The sequence below is a fragment of the Melopsittacus undulatus genome, chromosome 5 (assembly GCF_012275295.1).
Source record: "Melopsittacus undulatus isolate bMelUnd1 chromosome 5, bMelUnd1.mat.Z, whole genome shotgun sequence".
NCBI lineage: Eukaryota > Metazoa > Chordata > Aves > Psittaciformes > Psittaculidae > Melopsittacus > Melopsittacus undulatus.
In genome coordinates this window covers 45,839,742-45,861,414 of record NC_047531.1, presented here as the reverse complement: position 1 = coordinate 45,861,414, position 21,673 = coordinate 45,839,742, and the positions used below count along the sequence as shown (strand labels likewise).

The window sequence follows — 21,673 nt, the reverse complement described above, 5'->3', positions numbered from 1 at the left end:
TGCTTAGTGTTCTTTATCACAAGGGCCAGCTCTCCTATTGGCTAGAACTGCCAGGACACGTCGAGCGGGCTCTCGTGTGTGTATATATAGAAAACAAGACGAGCTGGCAGTGGCTCTTCCATTGGCTTCGCGCGCTTCGCAGGGGCGTGGTCCTCCCTCACGAACAACGATTGCCCCGCCCACCGCCGTCATGGCTACAAGCTAATGACCCAGCTCCTCCGTCGCTGATTGGCTGGCACCACCTCGGCGGGCCGGGGGCGGGCAGAGCTCACCTCCCAGGGCGGAGAGGCGGGGCAGGAGGGCCGGGGTAGGGAAGATGGCGGCTGCGGAGCGGGGCCGGTCCCCGGTGGGGGGTTCCCCGGTGCCGGCCTGTATGTTCGCCCCGGAGCCCGGCTCCCCGGGCGGGGGGCCTCTCGTAGCAGCGGCTGCCTGTCCCCTCCGCGCCGCCTTCGATGCCGAGGATGGCGAGGCACTTAACGGCGAGCCTGAGATCGACCTCACCAGTAAGGTAGGCCCGGCGACCGCCATCACCCTGCCGGGCCCCTCGCTGCCCTAGTCCTGGCACCCACCTTTCCTGTGGGGCTGCCCCCTGGTCGGCCCGGCTGGAGCGGGCCGGCCCGACAGCCGGTGCCAGCCCCTTTCCTCGCTACCCTTCACCTTAGGAGAACGAGGGGCAGGGGACCCGTCTGCAGGAGGGGGGATATCGTCCCATGGCTCCCTCGGTCTCAACATCATCCGGCCGGGCGGCAGAGCCCGCCGGGCCATGTGGAGACTGCCGAGAGAAGCGCTATAAAGTTGGGGTAGGACTGAGAGCGAGCCGTGCCCTGGCCGGGGAAGGAGGGAGCTAGGCTTGTCTGCCCTGCTCCTTCCTTCTCCTCCCTGGGGAAGTGCCTACGGCGGGTGTTGCGTTCTCTTAGCGAGTGCAGGGTTTGAAGCTGACTGCTGCTTTAACGTCTAACGTTTTCCCTCTGCGCTGGTTCTCTGTAGTTATCTCTGCTGCCAGTCGTACTTGTTCCTGGGGCTTTCTTTACAATCTTAGAAGCAGGTCAGAGTTTGTAATTCGTTGAGCATGAGGGCTCAGAGACAAGGCTGTCTCACTCTACCATACCGGGTTAAGTCAGCACAAAAAGAATTGTTCTTGAGCAGTTTCTTTCTAGGAATTGAATGGTGAAACTGTGTGGTGATCTTATTTCTGTCAGAATCTGTTCTCATTTCCATCTTGCATTGTTGTAATACATGTATGCCGGACCTTGCCACAGACTGCATCTTCCACCCTATCTTCTATTTCCCCCAATTGGCTGGTTTCTTTAACTTTTACCTGCTGCTGCCAAGGGTTTGATGTATCGTGGTGCTATCTCCCACTCCAAAGTGTCCTGAAAACTTGGTTTGGTCGGCTTGTAAGTATGCAATCCAGAAGTCAGTGTAGCTGGTGTATTCTCCTGATTTTCCTCTTCATGCTTTTATCTGGAGTTGTTCCAAAGTCCTGGATTTTCTTGCCTTCATGAAAAAAATTGAGAAAGAGGAATTGTGATGTGTGGGTGTGCAAAAGCTTTTGTTTGAGGGGATGACCGGATGTATTACAATGTGGTGCTGTATCAAAACAAGCATTATGAAAATGTCTTATAAGATAGTCAAGAACAGAAATCAAGGCTGCAGTATCTATTGAGCCACCTGTTTTTGCCTTAATGAGCTGGACAAGATTTTGATACAGGATGCCAATATTGATCTGTGCTTTGTCTTGGATGTGGCTGATGTGGAAGAGGGCACAGGAGGACGCCAAGGGCTGTGTCACTGATTCTTGACAGCCAGGAACCTGACCAAAACTCTTGACGAAGAGAGAGGAATGTGTTTCTCCCACAGTCTCCATTTGTGTTGTCAGCCTGTCTCCCATTCCTAGAAATCTGCAGGCACTATGGAAGCTATAGGTAAGCATTTTTTGACCTTTATTAGAGTTACTTTTCCATATAGCAATGTACAGCTGCTGTCTCTTCCCTAGACCTTTAATTCACCCCTTTCTTATATGAGAGCTAAGACTATGAGCTCTGCCCCATCTCTTCAAGTTAGTCTCCTGCTATGTGCTCAAAACGGCAATCCCATATGGTGAGAATGCAGAAGCTAATGTGCCCCTCCCTCCTGATCCCCCATCTTTCCTGTCTTCCCAGTTGAATTGCCTCCCTTCAATTCCTGCTTAAACTGGTGATTCCCACTGCAATCTGTTTGCTAGTTGCTACCTCTGTCCTGTCTGACCCACCCCTTAGCTGTGTTGCATATGTTTCTCATTGTTCTCCCCCAGGGTGTTCATTATAGGGTCTGCTTTTTTTAGAGAGGAGCACTTTGGGATTCAGTTATCAAATGCATCTTGTCAGCTGGTCAAGCAAGCACTTCGATTCATCAGCACAAATTCATTATCATGTTGATCTTAGTGGGTGTTTATTTTCCCTCCAGTACTAACACACTGCAGTAGTAATTATCTTTCAGGATAAAACCATATCACACAAGATTGTTAGTGAAGAGCTGCTGGTTATATTAGATCTACATTGACAACAGAACGTTATTAGCAGTTGAACTGTATATGTCCACAGAAACAGGAAGCAAAATAAGATATTACAGAAGGTACCTTTTCCCTGACTTCCCAATGGCTAGGGGTTGCCTTCCAGCCATGCAAACCATTAGTCCAGAAAAGAGCAGCACTACATACCACATAGTATTTAGTTTGCCCTTAATCTTTATTGTTTTCCCACCTCATGGATATGGGATGCTCCTTTTGCAAGGACTTCCTGCAGTACCCTGAACTCAATCTCACTGGTTTCTTGAAAATGCATGGTCCAACTTGTCCCCTGGAGTAAGCTCAGACAGCTGTAGCTGTTACCTATCTCTAGTGTACATAAATCCCAAAGCTGATCAGAGGAAAGGTGGGAAAAGCCACCTCTCCCCAGAGACTGGGAAGGGACTTTAGAGATGCCATCTCAAACTTGTGAGATATATTTCCTTCTGCTGTCATAAGAATAAAACAATAACTGGTTGTTGCTTTCTTTGCCCTATAGGAAATCTGAGGTTTCTAGACCCCACATGGCTCCTACTGTTAACTGCTCAATGCCTGGCAAAGTGGAAGGAACAAAAATGGAAATATTTGACTTTGTGAAAACCTCTGAAAAACACAGCTATGTAGTGCAAACGTGGAGGGGATTGCTCAAAGCTAAAAAGCAGAGAGGCCAAGATGGAGGGCCTCTCTTTGACCAAAGAGATGGCAAAGAACAGGCTCCCTGTGTCCAGGAAGCTAGCTGAAGAGATCTTCAAAACAATAAAGTCTTGCAGTGACCTAGGAAACGGCAGAACTGGCTGTGGGTGCAGAAGCCATTAGAAACACTGAACAGCACTTGAAGGTGTGATCCATGAAAGCTGCTATTTTTTCCACACATCCTTCTCTTGACATCCCACTACACTGCATCATCTGTAAGCTTCATCGGTCCTAGGGTGGGTTTTGGAGGCAGTCTACCAGTGGAACACCCTTCAGGAGCACCTTGTCTGGTAGTGAAAGCAGCAGGGTAGGGGGAATGGTGTTTTGAGCTGATGTGTGTGGGTACCATGCTGTTTGAGCCCTGGGCCCTTCTACCTGGCACCATGAAGAAAGGTGACAGCTGCTCGTCTGAAATATCCCTCATATTTTACACAACACCCTGCCCAGGCACACTGCTGAAGCATTTGAGCTCATAGGAAAATAAAGCTGGTGATGAGACTTGAAGAAACCGAAGTTAGTGTGGCTCTATAATGGTGGCCCATTATTTGGTTGATCTTTATGCATATGACAGCCTATTTAACAGATCTTCCCAAGTCCCTGGTCTGTGCTGGTGCACTAGCCTAAACAGTGAGCCTGTCTGCTATGCTTCCAGGAATTCCTGAAAGTACTTGCTGGGCCAAACAAGCTCTACATATCGACACACAGCCTTACATTTATGTCCTGATCAAGCCTCTGAACAGTTGCTGGTTTCCATCTAAATACATTTACATCCAGTGATCTCCTTTAAGAAGAAAACGAACCCAAAAGAACAAATAATAAAGGCAAAACTCAGTCATTTGTGGCATAAAGTAAAAAGATTATGTGGCCTTCCACATCGGAGTGCTTTGCTACCCTTTGCAGACCATGCCAAGTAGTTAAAAGACTTAGGGCATGTGTCTCAGAGGCACGTGAAGGTCTCTGTTGTAGCTGCCTGGCCCTTGCAAACACATACATAATGCTTTGAGAGACCTTTAACACTTGAGGAGAGCGTTGCTTTGTCTGCCTTAAAGCTTCCAGCCATGCTTAACTGCTTGCTGTCTGTGCTTCAGTTTTCCAGATGCATGCATTGCTATAGTTTTGAAAGCTGCTTAAGTGTTATTTGTGGGGGTTTGGATTCCCTTACATTCTAAATTCCTAATAAAGGTGTTTGTCAACTATGTAGGTGGTAGGGGTAGTTCTTCTTTGAATACACATTGGTTAGCTGTGCTAGCAAGTCAGGCCGTGTTAGTAGAGAATGTTGGGCAGGCTTGAAGATGTAATCATTATGAGCTGCTGCAAACTATATGTTTTAGGCAAATCTAGCACAGATTTTAGACTTGCCTTCACATGTAGAGAAGGAAAGTACATTGTTCTGAGCATTTCAGACCGTGTATGTAAGAACAGCTAGTGGAAACAGATTTCATTGAGTGTTGTAGCATGGCACAAGTGTACCTTCCCACAGGGCTCTCAGTAGATGGTAGACTTTACACCTTGTACCAAAAGTGCTTTTTTTTCAGCAGAAATGCATATTTCAATTGCAACAGCTAGAGAGCCACTGTACCAGGATGCTCAGCCACCAACGGTTTATAGGCAGTCAGGGAGCAGGTGGCCAGTTGGCCCTGAATGGGTAATGGAAGTCTCCTTGGCCTGCCACTGCCATGCCACCACTGTGGCCACTCTGTGCAACTGTCCTCAGCTGTTCTAAGAAAAATCCTGAAGTGTTGTCTTGTCCTCATTTTCCACTTTGTTTCTGTCTACTTTTTCCTCCTCTTGCTGCCTCTGTAGGGGAGATCAAAGGAAGTTGTGGTTGTTGCAATAACTGCAGTCAAAGCTTGTTGGTAACACAGCCGCTGGCTTGCAAAACTGCAGCTCTCCACTGGTGAAATGCCCAAAAATGCTCATACAAAGTGCTTTGTTACGTCTGCCTCTCAGCACTGTAGCGTGAAGTACTTGGAATTTTGTTAGGAGTTTGAAAATAATGCTGATTTGTGTTCTCTCCTTCCCCTCTGCCCCCTCAGAAAACAAAAGGGGGGATCAAGTATGTGAAACACTCATGAGATGCTCTAGGTTTTGGTGCCTAGGTGTGTTCTGCAGCGAGGTCTGGCTGATTTCCTCTGTCTGTCCTGTTGGGCTCTGGGGGAGCAGCAGCATTGGCTGTAGTGGATTCTGGAATACCCAGCTAAGGAATTTGTTTGGAGGAAATGTCTCCTCCCCTTTGTTTTCCTTGCATGGATACATGTATTACACAGAAGTAGGATATTCACTTAAATGTGGTTTCTAAACATTGGTTACTTCAAAAAGAGATGCTTGGTATTCTTTCCTGCTTTGAAGTATATCTTGCAACATAAATGAACTCTGAGCTCAGGCAAATAACCTTGTGCAGTGTCACAAGGAAATATCTGTCAGTGAAGCTGGTTTAATAAAAAACAACCAAAAGAAAACCACCAGAAAGCGGTCCATGAGAAAGAGCTCTTCTCTTTCAGTAAAGTACATGGATCGATTGTCCTTATCACTGAAGCTGGTTTTGAAATTGTTTGCTTGACCTCTGAAAATGGATATTTAATCTTCTTTCCAGCTGGTGATGGTGAGTCCAACTTCAGAGCAATATGACAGTTTGCTCCGACAGATGTCAGAGAGAATTGATGAGGGATGTGGGGAGACCATCTATGTCATCGGTCAAGGATCAGGTGAGTGTATCTTCCTCAGGAAAACAACAAAACCCATTGCAATTATGAGAAGCACCTACTTCATCTAACTGGACTGCTGCTTGGAACTTGGAAACCTCCACAAAGTACAGGAGAACATGTGGGACAGATTATTTTATTCCTGCTAGCAACTGACTTATGTAGTGGAGCTGAACATATTTTTTATATAAAATCATGCAAGTGCTTTTTTTTGAAATAAGGCATAAGTTGTCTGGGCACACCAGGAAAAGATGAAGAATCTGAAATTACAGTAACAGTTTTAGTAGAGGCATCCTCAGTGCCTGATAGAGGTCTTGTTCTGTCTGGTTTTGTTCACTTCTCCGTTTTAAATAACAATATTTTTAATCCATAGGAATGTATTTGAGATACTTCGGATAACCAAAACATATGCTACTGACTTACTTTGTTAGTGTATGTCTGTACTATGGAAAGAAAGGTTTCCCTTTTCTCAGCATGAAGCCTTTATTGTCACATTAACTTGGGTGTGACTGCATCATTTGCCTTTTGGGATTTTATCAGTTGGCACACATTGCCTTTTGGTCTTCTCCACAATCTGAATATTTACATCTGATGATGGTATTGAATGTGGCCTTGCTAGAAATTGAAATTTGTTTCTCTGAATGCAAAAAGCTTGTCTATGGCTGTCATAAAGCTAAAGGCACATTTCAGATAGCTTAGATATCTGCTGGACATCAAGTTGTTATGATAAGACATTCTGCTAGTTACAAAGTTTGAGGAAGAGTACAAAACCTGGTCATCACTGCCAGGGTTGGCTGAGATAATGGAGGGAGAAAGGTGTGTTACTTCAGAACTGTGTGCTTTTGGTGATTTCTTGATGTCCTGTGAAAAAGCCAGCATAGAAGAGAAGCCTAGAAAAGGCCAGTGGTCATACAGCCAGTATCACAGACATAATGTTCTTGTCACCAAGTGAATTTTCCTCATTCTTGGTGTTTGGGATAACCGCATTTGCAGCAGAGATCTAGCTAGTCAGGCTAGTAACAGCTTTCTCTTTTAGGATACTTTGTGAGGATGTTAACTGGTGGTTGTTGCACTGATGTACTTAGAAGTAGGCGGTACCTTAAAATACGAGCTAAAATGTGTAACTTCATTTTGGGTTGCTGTGTAGTCAAGGAAGATGGGGATCTTTTCTGTAAATTGGAAACAATAGCCAACAGAAAAAAAAAATCTTGATATCCCTGCCACTGTCACTCCTTCTCATTCACTTTGAGTGTTTATGATTTTGATAATCATGTGTACCCAACTCAGATGACTGAGAAGCAAGTGAAGACTGCCAGGAAGCTTGCTGCTTCATCAGTAGTACCTCTTCCATTTATCCCTTGGCTCTTACCCTCTCTTTCCATTTATACCGTGGCTCTTGCCTTCTTGTATTCTCTACTCATTCCCTTTCTACAACCCAAGACCCCAGCCATGGTGCTTTTTGTTTTCTCCACCATCTCAACTGCTTCTCAGCCAGCTCATGAGCTAGGTTAGAAAACACCCAGCAACTCTACTTGTTGGAAAGCTGTGCAGTAGTTAAAATGCTGATTAGTTCATGCAAACTGCAGTTGCTGCTCATCAGCTGATGAGTCAGCCATGCATATGAATGTGCATACAGCAATAGCTTTGGTCATCCAGGTGCAGTGTAGCTTTCCACCTTTGTTTGTGTTTGTTTTTTTTTTTTTTTTACTACAGAGGAGATTCTGGTCTGAAATCCATGCAGCTTGTCAAAACCTGGGTTAGGAGAGGAGCCAGGAGCTATGGTGGTCTTGAAATGGTCTCGATAGCTGCCACAGGCTTGCTCTCACTGTCAATTCTTTGCCTGGGCGAGCTGTTCAGAGGCAGCAGTGCCTCTTTGTTTTTCTCTGTCAGCAATTCTTTCAAGTGCCAGGGTGAAAGCAATGAGACATGCCAAAAAACATTGTTTTAACTGGAGAATGTAGAATTCTAAAGAAATTGCTGTGCAGGGAAGACTTGCAGAAAATATGTATTTGGGATGTGGTTTCATAAAATAAGCTGATTGTTTAAATTGGTCCCACATTCACTGGTTAAGTGTGAGGATGTTTCAGTCAGAGCTTTCATTTTAATGCTTTTCCCTCAATTACAATATGAGAGAAGATGTTTTATCTGACTGAAGGAAATGGCATGCAAAGTACCTTCAGCATGTGATTGCACACAAACTACCTTCAGCATGTGAAGTAATGGAATCAGACAGAAATGCTTCTTTCTTGCCAACCCCTAAGTATTTGCTTGTAGAAATTGTGAAGAAAACTCATCTAGATGAAAGATGCTGCTTTTCTAGTACTTTGAAGACTTAGCATGAAGCCAGTCCTTATTTATTTGGTGCAAAGGATGCTTATTCTGTTTACATGGCTGACATTTCCAGCCCACATATAAATCCCAATCAGTGTGAAGGCCCAGGCAGAGTGACACTGGTGCTCGCTGATTGTCCTTTGTCTCCCCAACATTGCACTAGATGGGACTGAATATGGTCTGAGCGAGGCAGACATGGAAGCATCCTATGCCACATTGAAGAGCATGGCAGAGCAGATCGAGGCAGACGTGATCCTCCTGCGGGAGCACCAGGAAGCAGGGGGAAAGGTGCGCGACTACCTGGTTCGGAAACGTGTGGGTGACAACGACTTCCTGGAGGTCAGGTGAGGAGCCGGGTGGAGGCAGGGTTAGTCAGCAGCCTGGCTGCATTTCTACCCTGTGAGCAGTGTGTGATGCTGAGCCAGCAACGCTGATTTGAGTCTGGGTGTTGTAGCTACCCAACAAAGGGAATTGAGCTTGACCACTCCTTGCTAATGAAATTGCCATTTTGTTGTTGTCGCTGTTGGTTTTGTGAACAAACTGTTTGTGGAGGTTTGCCTGTGTTTAGCTAAGGGCTGTTGCTGTCTGCCTGATGGCTTCACAGTTTGGGGATCTTTTGTGTGCTGGAATCCCAGTAGGGAGTCGCATGTGCATGTGTGTCAGTATGTATGTACATATATGCACACTGCTGGAACACAGTGCTTTTGACTAAGGGTTCAATTCTATTCCATTCCAAGATTATGATGATCCAAGTCACCTTTTAATGAACATATAATAGCTTGTGTAATATGACTTGAGATGGATGGAATGGATTTCCAACATTTATCAACAGCCATAATAACCACCTTTATCAGAGACAAGGAAGGAGATTGTTGTAGGAGAGGCTTTTCCCCACAAATGTTTCATTGTTGTTTGAGCTTTTCCTTTCCTGGGAACAGCAATTTAAATATCTGTGCTCTCCCTAGCACCTGGTGCTATTGCAATGTGAAGAATATGAGAAAGGCAGAGATATTCCAGACCAAGTGGGGATTTAGTCTTTCTTTTGATTTGCTGCAGTGTGTATGCTGGATAGAAGACACTAGGTATTGGAAGAGATATGTTGTATGGCATCAAGCAGTGTCTAACTGTCTTCTGGACACCAGTGATTTGTTTCCACGGTCTTTCACATCCCACTCCTCAGAGTCTGGGATCTCTTAGCTAATAACTGTGAAAGAATCTGTGCTTGTGAAGGTGTAACATTTTTGAATCTGTGTTTGAAATTTAGGGAGAACAAACTAATTATTTACAGGAGCAGTGATGTTTGGGGTTGTTTTTTTTTTTTTGATTGATTGTTTCTTCACGTATTACATTTTACCAGGTTCCTTTTTGCTTTCTTCTCCAGGGTAGCAGTGGTTGGCAATGTGGATGCAGGAAAAAGCACATTGCTAGGTGTCTTGACGCACGGTGAACTAGACAATGGCCGAGGCTTTGCTCGGCAAAAACTGTTCCGCCATAAGCATGAGATTGAATCAGGACGCACCAGCAGTGTGGGCAACGACATTCTGGGCTTCGACAGTGAGGGCAACGTGGTGAACAAGCCTGACAGCCATGGTGGCAGCTTGGAATGGACAAAGATCTGTGAGAAATCCACCAAGGTCATTACTTTCATTGACCTGGCTGGTCACGAAAAGTACCTGAAAACCACCGTGTTTGGCATGACTGGCCATTTACCTGACTTCTGCATGCTTATGGTAGGTAGCAAAAAGGATGTATTGTACCAGCAGGAGTGGGGCTGTTCACAGCTTTGACAGCCTCAATTTCTAATCTCCTGCAAAGTGCCTGTGGGGCTTGGAGGGAGGCAGCATCTTGCAGAAGTGGAGAGCAGAAGCCACTGTGTGTCTCTCACCAGGACTCTGAGTCGTGTGCCCCAGGACTGTCAGTCCCAGGCAGACATGTGATTCTTGAAAACTGAAAGATTTCTAAATTCCAGAAAACCTTATTAAAACTGAGGAGAAATTAGTCCTTAGCCAGTGTCCAACAACACTTGAAATTAGATGGGTCTGCTCATACAGTCACAATGGCACATCTACAACCCAATCACAGCCTACTGCATGTCTGACACAAGGCTTTCTCTGTAATCCATCTTACAGCAAGATGAACATTTACATCCCTGTATCTTGTATCCCTGGTGTTGTAGGTTGGCAGTAATGCTGGAATTGTTGGAATGACCAAGGAGCACTTGGGCCTGGCACTTGCACTTAATGTTCCCGTCTTTGTTGTAGTGACCAAGATTGACATGTGCCCTGCCAACATTCTGCAAGGTGAGTCCTACATGCTCTCTCTAGGACTGTTTCTTGCCTCTGAACGTGCTGTTGTCCTCTGCTTTGGTTGAGGAATTACTGCTGGAGGAAAGCTGCTTTATCTGTTTTGACTGCACCTTAAACACTTCCCAGAGATCTATCCTTTTCCCTGGCCCATTTTGCAGGCAATTCACTCATAGTCACTGTTTCAAAATTAGCCAAGTTGGGGGACTCAGCTGAGCAACCTTAAAATGTTTCTACATGGTTTTTCTCAATTGAGCTCTAAGGGAAGAAGTATACAATTAGAGTTGTGGCTTTGCTTTCTCTCTGGATATTTAAGTCTGCAGGGAATGTCTGGAACTTCTCTTGAAAGCTGCGTTCCTTCTTGCCCACCGTTTGAATGTGATCTTGAGCTGCAGCCAAACTTGTTTACCAGCAGCCCTTAACTGAAGGAGCAGCTGCTCGTTACATCCTGCTCACCTGGGTACTTCTCAGATAAGCTGGCATAACTACAGCAGCTCCTTCCTCTTAGTCTGAACAACCAATCAGCACTTAATACATGGTTCAAAGCAGCTGCATATATGGGCTATGTTAGCAGGACTGGACTGGACGAGACAAACAGGGAAGGCAGTGAGCAGCAGGAGCTAGGGGGCTAGTGACTTTTTTGCTCAGCAGCAGTTAGAGCAGCACCTTTAACCCCAGCAGTGTCCCTCTAACCTACGCTTTTTTCAGGCTGTGGCCAACTCTCACCTTTAAAATTCTCTTGATGTGTTTCCCACAGCTCCAGGAACATGCTGTGGTTAATTACAGCGATGGTGGGGGTGGTTTTTTATAATCAGTCCTAAGAATCAGGAAAGTGAATGCTCCTGGTACTGTCTGTGGTTAGTTCATTATTGTAAAAATCCTAACTATGTTTCAGGTGAACAGATGCATGTGATCAGAATGTAATTTAAATGTCTCTATAACATATGTTTGGCAGATAAATGTAAGGCCTAACAGTAAGATAATAACTGGGAAAGGAGAACATTTGGCTCAGGGTTAGAAGAGCTCCTTTTGGGAGAAGCCACTCCCATGTCATGTTCTGTTTAAATTAAATAGACACAAGATTTGACTCAAATGTATCTGTGAAGAGCAGATGGCATGATTAGATGTGTGTGTTTCTGTATCCAAAACATTACTTTCCCATAGGCAATTATTTGTTCACAAAACCCATCTAATTGGATGACAATTGTAGAATATAAATGATTTGCTCTTTTAAGCCCCTACTCGCCTTTTCCCCCCACCTCATTTGTTGTAAGGCACTTTGCAGGAGGCTGATGCCAGTGCATCAGGTTAATGCCCCTGCTGGCTGATAAATACGAGGCTTAGAAAATACATTTAAAAGAGGCAAAAGATCAAAGTTGGGAGCCCTGAGATTTTTCCCAAAATATTTATTTCTGGATCTGGTCCACCTACATTGTCCCAGTCTGTGAGGGTGATCTTTGCCCGTTTCATGCTTCTCTAACCTTCTAGGGCAGGTTGATTGTCAGAGAAAGTGTGCCAAGTTTTGTTTGGTCAACACTGATTTCTAATTCACATGTTCTCAGATATTCCAGTTCCTGAGTGCTGCTGGGTTTCATTGATTTCAATCTGAAAAACCCTTTCTAGGAAGAGGAAATATCTTTTAACTGCTTAAAGATATTTAATAGACAGCTATAAAAAGTCTACTTCACAGTGTTGCACTTACAGATGCAAACATGTGTGCCTGTTCATGTATGGTGTTGTTTGGCAGCAGGCTAGCTGGCATGAAATGGAAGATGGAATGGCTCCTAAGTCCCACCTGGGCTGTAGCAAACTCATAGTCTCGCTCACACACCTTTAGTCATCTTCTGCTGTCTATTTGTGGCAAAAGCACCAGTGTCCCTTTGGGGAGAGACCCCACAGAAGAGATCTGCGAAGACGGGAGATGCTTCCCTAACAATATTCATTTCACCCTTTAAGAAACCCTGAAGCTGTTACAGCGACTGCTGAAGTCCCCAGGGTGCAGGAAGATTCCCGTGCTGGTTCAGAGCAAGGATGATGTCATTGTAACAGCCTCCAACTTCAGCTCAGAGAGGTAATGGGAGTTGAGGAGAGTTGTTTCTCTTTTGATCCTATTTGGAGACTGGGTGAGAAGATTCAGAAAGAGAGTCTCATTGTTTAGATGTGTGAAGGTTGCATCTGCCATGTGGTGTGTTGATTCCATAAGAATGTGTTGATTCTGAGGTTGACCTGCTTGTGTTCCCCTCTCTGAGACAAGTGAGAAGCTGCTTCTGGGCAGTCTGCAGAAGATGGCAGGGTATTTGGTTTCCTTCAGTCTTGGAACCTTACACCTTTTCCTGAATGCCATTAGAAGGCAGAGGCAGTGTTACAGGTTTACAAAAGTGGGGTGTTGTGCATCTGACTGCTTGCCAGGCTCTCCCTTCCTACCACTGTGTATTCAGTCCCAAGATTTTGGATGTCTCCTACATGTGGAATCCCAGACAGGGAGGTGAGCTAACTCCGTTTTCGTCAATTTTCCTTTACAGGATGTGCCCCATTTTCCAGATTTCCAATGTCACCGGGGAGAACCTAGATTTACTGAAGATGTTTCTGAATCTTTTGTCTCCACGGACTAGTTACAGGGAAGAAGAGCCAGCAGAATTCCAGATAGATGATACTTACTCTGTCCCGGTAAGGGGCTTGCTATTTGGAAGAATTTTCTGCCTCTTCTAGGTTGAAGAAGGTATCTTCCCTAGAGAGGGGAGTTCTGGAGCTCTTCTGCTAGCATGGTCAAGTAACCCCAGTTACTGTTTTCCCTTTTTTTGGTGTAGGGTGTAGGAACAGTGGTGTCTGGGACAACACTGAGAGGCCTCATCAAGCTAAATGACACCCTGCTGCTGGGGCCAGATCCCCTTGGCAACTTCCTACCTATTGCTGTCAAGTCCATCCACCGCAAGAGAATGCCCGTCAAAGAAGTGCGGGGAGGCCAGACTGCCTCCTTTGCTTTGAAAAAGGTGAGATGGTCGGTTCTAAACCCTCAGAGTGCTCTTGGGCTTGCTGCAGTAAGACTGCTTCTGCAAACCTCAGCTGCCTCATTTCACAACTGAATAAAATCCGTAAGAACTTTTTTGGGTCCCACATCCCCATTTTTCCACCTGACAGCTGCTGGGTGGTAGCAGTGAGACCCAAGGTAATGAGGGTTAGTGTTGGAGATGGCTAACAAAGTGGAGGCATTGGAAGAAAAGTTTCCCTTTGTGCTAGAACTGCATTAGTGTCCTGGACACTGTATTTGCACTATTCCTCTCAGCTTGTAGGACCAACTGTATGAGTTGGGGTTTAACAATTAGCAACATTTGATGTGATTCCTCTTGCAGAAGGTTTCTGTCAATAAATGCTGCACTGATTTTAAGGCGGTATAATTTAGGTTATACCAAACTTCATGTGTTCAGGCTTATCATGTTGCATTAACAGACATCACACTTTCAGAGAGATCGTCTGCTTGGATAATACACAAGCAGGCTGTGTGTTTTGCTTTTCAAGGATCGGTGAGTTAAAACTTCTGTGTCAGTGTCAAGCATTCCCAGCACTCTAACGCTTCCTTAGAAAATTCAGCTGAACTTGATTTTTGCAGCCTTTGCATAGCATCATTACACAGCGCTACATAGTTCTTGCTTTGCCTTGTGCTGAGCGTGTGTTGGTGAGCATCTGTGAAATCCCTTAGGATCCTTCTGGATGCAGTCAGCCAGAGAAGCAAATTTCTTCCCTGGAGAATAAGCCAAGTTTTTATGTGTCTCTGCTTTTCAGATCAAGCGTTCTTCCATCCGGAAAGGCATGGTAATGGTGTCACCCCGCCTGAATCCACAAGCATCATGGGAGTTTGAAGCAGAGATTCTGGTGCTCCATCATCCCACCACCATCAGCCCACGGTATCAAGCCATGGGTATGTGTCTCAGTGTTGCCTCACCTTTGTTTCCCAGTGGTAACAGTTTGTATCAGTTCTAGCCCAAGGTAATTTTGCTCGTGTGGGTCTGTGTACCTGAATATACGCCATAGTTCATGTTTTTACCTTTGCCAGCAATGTGTTAGAGAGGGGGGAGGAATCTGACAGAGAATGGGGGACACTGTAGGTAAAAAGAGAATGTGTGACTCCAAGTGTACTTAGAGCCTGCCTGAGATGTATCTCTACACTGCAAAGATTGTTCAGCTTCAAATGCTGATGGAAGGACTCATTTTGAGTCCTTTAGTTCCAGCTGCTTGGTGTATAGGATTCTGCTGAGGGTTTTTCAGGAAAGTCTCCATTTGGAGATGACTGTTCTAGCTTATGTGTGTTTTCTTTTTGAGGACTGAACAAAGGCAGCTGTGTGACACCTGTAGTTTTTGCTACATGTAGATTTTTACGTTCCACACTCAGCCTGTTAGCTGTAGGGTAGTGAGAGCTGCCTTAAATATGTCTCTGGAGTTTATTTTCCTAATGGTGCTGGCTGCTGAAAGCCTTCATACGTTCCATTCACAGTACATTGTGGCAGCATCCGTCAGACAGCCACGATTCTCAGCATGGACAAGGACTGCCTGAGGACAGGGGACAAAGCCACGGTGCACTTCCGCTTCATCAAAACCCCGGAATACCTACACATAGACCAGCGGCTGGTCTTCCGTGAAGGCCGCACCAAAGCTGTGGGTACCATCACTAAGGTAAAGCCTGAAGAGTCCAACTTTTTTTTTTTTTTTCCCAATTAGCTATTTTTGGCACTGAGAAGCCAGCAGGATAATCTAGATAGCTCTGGAATATTGAGGGAAGAGGCTGTCCTTCGATCACAAACATCAGCCCATGGGTTACGTATGAGCAGTGTGCTTTGTTGTGTGGTGGGTCTTTAGCTGATGTGAATGAAGGGATGTGAAGGTGGAAGGTGATCCAGATGCCTGTGGTTCTTAAGGCTCGGTCTCTTTCTGACAGTAGCTAACCCCTTTGTGGTAGCTCAGTCTCTTCCTGGTAGCTGGTGCCTTTGAGTCATTGTTGTGAAGGGTTGAGTGTCACCTCAGCTGAGTGGCCCTTTCCATCCTGTAAGGGTTCTTGAGGGCAGCTCAGAGGCCTAGGTTTCTTTGAACAGCTGCTGCTGCATTCTTCTCCTGATGGCTATTGGTATGAATTCTCTTGAGGTTTTTTGTTAAAAAGCAGCATTGAACTTTAGCAGATTGGCCCAGGTATTTTAATGCTGATCTTGGCCTCTCCCTTTGCGAATTGCAGTTACTCCAAACCACCAATAACTCCCCAATGAACTCCAAGCCACAGCAGATCAAGATGCAGTCAACCAAGAAAGGAGCCGTTACAAAACGAGAGGATGGTGTTCCCCCAGCTGGGACAGCGTCTGGGGGCCCACCAGCTGGGGATGAGGCCCCCACAACAGCCGCAGCACCACTGACACCTACCCTTCAGCCATTGGTGAGGAAAATACTGTTTGTCCTAGCTGTTCACATCCTGGTTTCTTCTATTGGAGGAAGGGTACTCTCTAAAGCACAGGCATTGTCCCCTCACCTTGGGAATCAATGTGCCACAGAAACAGAGAAATATAAGTAGTCTCAGAGCAGAAAAAAAAATTCTGATGGCTGGATGACTGCTCCTGGTTGACCTTTCAGCAGCTAGCAGCTTAGGTTGGACCTCAGTTCAGGTTGGACCTCGGGAAGTGTCTGCTTTAACCTCCTGCTCTAAGAAGGATTAGCTGTGAGGTCAGAGCAGGGTTGCTCAGGGTTTTATCCAGTCATGTCTTGAAAATTTCCAAGAAGTAAGACTGCACGGCTTCCCTTGGCAACCTGTTTTACTACTTGACTGTGCTCACAATGAAGCAGCGTGTCCGTACACCCAGTAGCTGAACTAGTGGAGCATCTAACAACCAGTCACAGAATACATTTCTGCTTTCTATATGGGAGGTAGAACATCCCTATGCTAGAGAAATTACGAGCTAAGTACTACTGTCAGTCACAGGTCACTTGCATCGTCAAGAAGGGAGGATGAAGAAGTCTAAGAAGGAAAGACATATCTCTTTCTAAAGAAATTCATCTAGGCTGTTTTGTTGGTTAGTATTTCTCAGCTCAGCTTGTCCAAGAAGGATACCTGGCCTTTCTGGTCTGAAAGGAACTCAATTCTAACTGCAGGCTTTGGCAGCTATTTATCAACTTTATTACTGGTAGAAGAAAGGTCTTTTCCTTTTAGCATGCTTTTCTAGTAAGTAAAAAGTTCCGGAACTGACTCTGAGATTTGGTCAGTGTTACCCCCCTTAATTTTAGCTATCTTAGTTGCCATTGGTCAAATCAAGCCCTCTTGAGGCAGACTGGCTGCTGCAAGAGGGCCCTCTGGCAGGGGTTCTCTCATTTGTCTGTGGCTTCTTAACTGATCCCCCATCTCCTTCTTGTCCTGATGTAGCATCACTGTGGCTGTAAGTAGTGCTCCCAGCTTCTTGTTTCCCCCCTCCCCCTGAGAGTCTCTGTTGCTTTTGTTCTTGCTTACCTCTGCCTCTCTCTCTTTGCTGCTTCCGCTCAGCCTGCACTGGATGAAGAGCCCCACGTCCGTGAGGGCAATAAGGTATTTGGCTGCTTTAAAAGAGAACGGTGGGTTTGCTGGCCTGAGGCTAGGAACAGGATCAGGTTAAAAAGGGGAAGGGGGGCAGGGTCTCTCCTTCCATTCTGCATAAAGCCAAGGGGGCCTGAGGTCTCGATTTCCCAGGTGCTCAGCCCCATGGTACCTGATGACTCTCATGGGAGTGAAGCATTCAGAAAATTAGGAAATCAGATCCTCTTCAGCTTGAAGGACTGAATTTCACAGGGTATCTGTCTCTTCTCCTTTCTTCATGGTGTGTCTGCATGCCTTATCTCCTTCCTGCAGTGGTAGGAAGCTGATCACTCACAAGTGCCCTCCTGCTTGTCCGGATGTGTGTGTAATCCATCTGAATTCTGATTCAGAGGTTGCTGTGCATTAAAGTGCATCTTCTTGTTTTTCAGTCAAAAGTCGGAGGAGGAGGACGGCGACGTGGAGGTCAGCGCCATAAAGTGAAGTCTCAGGGAGCCTGTGTGACTCCTGCCAGTGGCTGCTGAAATTTCTTACTCCTCCCTCTGAGGAATTCCTCCCCTTCCCTTCATCTCTTATCCAAAAGATCGAGAGCAGCTTAAACCAAAACCCATCCAGCTGATTGGCTGCAGAAGAATCGTCCCTCCTCTTTGAAGGAAGCAATGGAGAGGAGAATAATTTATAAGCTAATGAAGGTGATGAGACACACAGAACTGAGTAACTGACACCTTCCTCCTCCCCCTATTGACACATTTTTGTACATCATGGGCTTAGTTTTTATTCTTAGTTTTTATTATATTTTGTGTGCATGAAGATGAGAGGAGAGTCTGGATAGAACTGCGAAGAGCCAGTTAGCTGCCTCTCTCCTCCCTCACCCCATTCTGTCCACAGGACTTGCTGCTCTCCTCCTCTTTGCTGTCTCAGATCCAGGGGTTATCAGAGGCTGGAAATTTCAGACTTGCGAAGGTTAGAACTTGTTGCTTAGGATGGCTCCACAGGGCATTGTTTCCTCACCATTGAGGCCCCGTGCCAAATTTCTGCATTCTGTTTCTAAGTGAGTTTAATATAATGTAGTAACTGAAGTTTGAAGGAGATAGTAAGAATCTGACAGGGAAACAAATTGGAAAGCAGTTCTTGATGTCGAGGAATCCTGTACTGAAAAACCTTCTCAAATACATTAATAGCACTTAAGATTTTATTTAGAGACAGAATTAGATGGGCAGGCATTTGCCCATCCTGTTCCCCTTCCCATCATGCTGCTTTTTCTCATTGTTTGCTCAGTGCACATTGGATTAAATCAAAGCTGCCTCTCAAGGCTGCAGCAGCTGATAGTATTAAGAATATATTGTAGGAACATGTGCTCTGTCTCTAGAGCCAGAGAAAGCCACCTCACCTCGATGGACAGAGATCACAGGTGGTTACACACCTTTAGAACAGAGACACCAGGCAAACGTGACCTCCCCTTGATTTTGTTTACTCCAATATTTCCTAAATCTTGTCTGGAACTCACTGGCTAAACTTTGCCATGACAGCGGTAGGATTTGTCTTCTCCCCTCTTGGCTGAAGAGGGCAATGGTGGATTGGTACCAAACTTACTGAAGTGCTTTCAGGTTTGGAGGTACATGGTAATTTTTCTTTTTTCTTTTTTTTTTTTTACAAAACAAAAAGAAAAGATTGTATGTTCGTTTTTTTTAAATGACAAATTCTGGCTTTTCTAGGAAGGCCCTGCAAGGACGGTCTTTGAATTGACTTCATTGTTACGATGTTCGTTAACCCTGGGTTGTGCACGTGATCCATTCCCTGTTTATTTAGATCTCTCTTCTAACCCTGCCTCTTCACTTGGCTCCTGCAAGGACAGTTCTCCTCTGCCAGCTTGTGGTGAGCTGTGGAAGTGTGGGAGCATTTTGAGGGAGGAGGTGGCATCCTCAGCAAACCCTTGCTCTCCCCAGCCAGTGCGATCAGCCTCGGTTTGTTTGAGGGCTTCCTCCTCCAGTGAAGGATTCTGTTCTAATTAGAGGGTGACTGCAAGGTGTCTGTTCCTCCTTAGTGGATTGTTCCTGTTTCTCATTCTGTGGCACCTGCGTGGAGTTCATTCCAGTTCACCTTGTGATTTGAGGTAGGCTTTCAAGCTGACTGCGCAACAGGAAGGGAGATCACATCTCCCAATGCCAGCACCAGCACTCCAAGAGCATTAAGTGGCATGGGAGAGGTGAAGATCGTGGTTTGGAGATGAGGGTACTTTGCCTTAGGGACTGCAGTGGCTTGAGCGTGCTGGAAGGGGAGGTCAGTCAGTCCTTTCTGAGCTATGTGCCTAAATACCAGCACTCTCCTGGCGAGGGAGGAACTATAGGCAGCTACAACACTAACAGCACCCGCATTGAGAGGGGGTGTGAAGTGTTGCCAAGCAAAGCACGAGGGCCTGGTTGGGTTGTGTTCTGGCCCTGTAGCAGCATCGAACTGCATCTGATTTCACTGCCCTCTGCGTCTGAGTGGAGCAGGGATCGCAAGGCGGTTTTCTCTTTCTCCATTCCTTGTGCTCCAAATGAAAGAGACTGCCAAGACAGGAAGAGGATTTACTTCAGTTTGTGCAAAGGAGGTGGTGTGATCTCTCTTTTGTGACCAGCATTTAAAGATCACTCAGGCTGGTGTGATCTATAAAATAAATTTTAAAGAAGTTTGTTCCAAGTTGAAGTATGTCTTGTTGCAGTTTGTCCTTCTGGAAAACCAGCGCTTGCTGCTGCAATGCTGAAAGCTAGACCAAGAGGGTTGGCCTGGCACCAGGCTCTTTTGCTGGCTCCATCTATAGTGAAGGCAGGGGAGGGCATGCCATACCACACTACAGGAGAGTGCTGCTGAGCCTGTGTGTGTATAGCCCTGACAGCTTTTACTCTTAAGTGTGTCTTGGTGGCAGAGAGATGAAATGAGAACACTTGCATGGTTTGAGCTATGTTGTGTGAGACACGTACATGTGTGTATGAAGAGCTGCTACAGCAAATCACTTGAGGCCAGCTATGTCAGAAACACTTTGCCAGAGGATGCAGTTACAGCACAGCACTTCCATTGCCTGTGTAAGCTTATGCTCCATGTGCCCTTGCTAGGACTTGCACCTCACCTGTTTGTGTAAATACAGCAGGAGTCTCCAGGGCTTGGAATGGGCCTTTTCCTGCCACCTCAGTTGATCGCAGAGGTTCATGAAGGCTGTTCCTGCCCTGCACAGCTCTTTCAAAAGTAAGTGTTGGACTGGGAGCTGGTGGTAGATGGAGGAAAGGCCCAAGCATCCCTTCTACTCCTCGAAAGGACTAGTCCAGGGTCAGCAGACAACAACACCCTTCCCTATGGGGCCAGTGAAGAACTGCATGGACACACCTCAACACAAGCTCGCCTCCATCTTGGTTTACCAGATACTGGTGTGACTCTCCTCAAGCTCAAGCCAGTCCAATTTCCCTTTCTGCAGCCAGTTTTCTTTATACTCAGGTTAACTTCCTCATAGTGAGAACAATTCAGTACTTCCTTTCTACTTGCTCTTTAGCTGCCTGCTGAGTAATTTACAGCCCATGTTTAAGGAAAAGAGAGCAACCTGCAGCTACCCTTGTGAGATAGGTCAGGCTTTGTCCTTGCCTTCCCTGCCGCCTCATCATCTGCCACTCCTCAGAGCCCAGCCTGGTTCTGCTCCTACCCATGACAAGGCACAATATGGAGGAGCAGTTGGTGGTCATGGCAGGATGGAGGGAGCATGCAACCATGGACCACCACAGACTACTTACTGGAAGTCACTAACCACTTGAATTTAGGTCTTGTTTTCATCAGTACTCCATGCAGATTTCGCAGCCCAGAGTCTGATGACAAGGTGTAAAAACTTCTGCCCCTAGAATGTCAGGCTAGAAAATAAGGATTTGCCATAAGAATACATAGAAAAGCTACAGGAATAGCTTGTGCATCATTCCCATCAGCAAATTCACCTACATCACACCCAAAACACAGCAGTTTTTTTATATAATTTATTTGTCTTGGTCTTTTTTTTTTCTTGCATAGGCATATATTACAATCTGTTGATTAAAAAATACAATGAACAAAACAGTGCAGCATTTGCAACAGGCTACAGTATCAAATACAAACTCATCTCCTGTGTAGGGCAAACAGAGGAGGGAGAACAGAGGAGAAAAATGGAGTAAAATAAGGGAAAGTTGCTCTGACAGCTGTTTCCCATTTCTCCTGCCTCACCAGGCTCATCTGCAGCAGCAGCACAAGGATGAAATACCTCTGGGCAGAGATGCACATGCTGAAGCAGCAGTCTGATGGGCCTTCTTTCCCTCTGCAGCTCAGGAAGGTGTTGCAGCAATGGAGAGCAGCTGCCTGAATGCTCAGACTGCAGCCTGGCACCTGTGAGCAGAGCTTGAGTGCTGACAAACTGGGTAGTCTCACCATGCCTTCCTGGGACTCATGCAGTTGGCATGAGGAGACCTCCAAAACCTGCACTAACCCCAGGAGAAGGGCATAAACCCTAAGGTCACTGCTCACTGATAGCTCCAGGGGTTTTTACCTCGGAACAGCACACTTTAATCTC

General features: G+C 45.8%; 1 protein-coding gene across 3 annotated transcripts; it reads left to right on the top strand.

The window, feature by feature from the left end:
* Positions 1 to 288: 288 nt before the first annotated feature.
* GTPBP1 (GTP binding protein 1) lies at positions 289 to 19,796 on the top strand. 3 transcript variants are annotated; one of them, XM_031050052.2, is made up of 14 exons: positions 379 to 508; positions 1,761 to 1,925; positions 3,045 to 3,383; positions 5,832 to 5,943; positions 8,435 to 8,615; positions 9,653 to 10,001; positions 10,448 to 10,571; positions 12,531 to 12,645; positions 13,097 to 13,241; positions 13,382 to 13,564; positions 14,355 to 14,490; positions 15,064 to 15,242; positions 15,796 to 15,990; positions 17,544 to 19,796. In XM_031050052.2, the coding sequence occupies exons 4-14, from the start codon at positions 5,838 to 5,840 to the stop codon at positions 17,634 to 17,636; spliced, it is 1,806 nt and encodes a 601-aa protein (XP_030905912.1). In that variant the 5' UTR covers positions 379 to 508; positions 1,761 to 1,925; positions 3,045 to 3,383; positions 5,832 to 5,837; the 3' UTR covers positions 17,637 to 19,796. The 3 variants fall into 3 exon arrangements, with proteins under 3 accessions (XP_030905909.2, XP_030905912.1, XP_030905911.1); XM_031050051.2 differs by having other exon boundaries at positions 3,045 to 3,474; XM_031050049.2 differs by lacking the exons at positions 1,761 to 1,925; positions 3,045 to 3,383 and having other exon boundaries at positions 289 to 508.
* Positions 19,797 to 21,673: the final 1,877 nt, after the last annotated feature.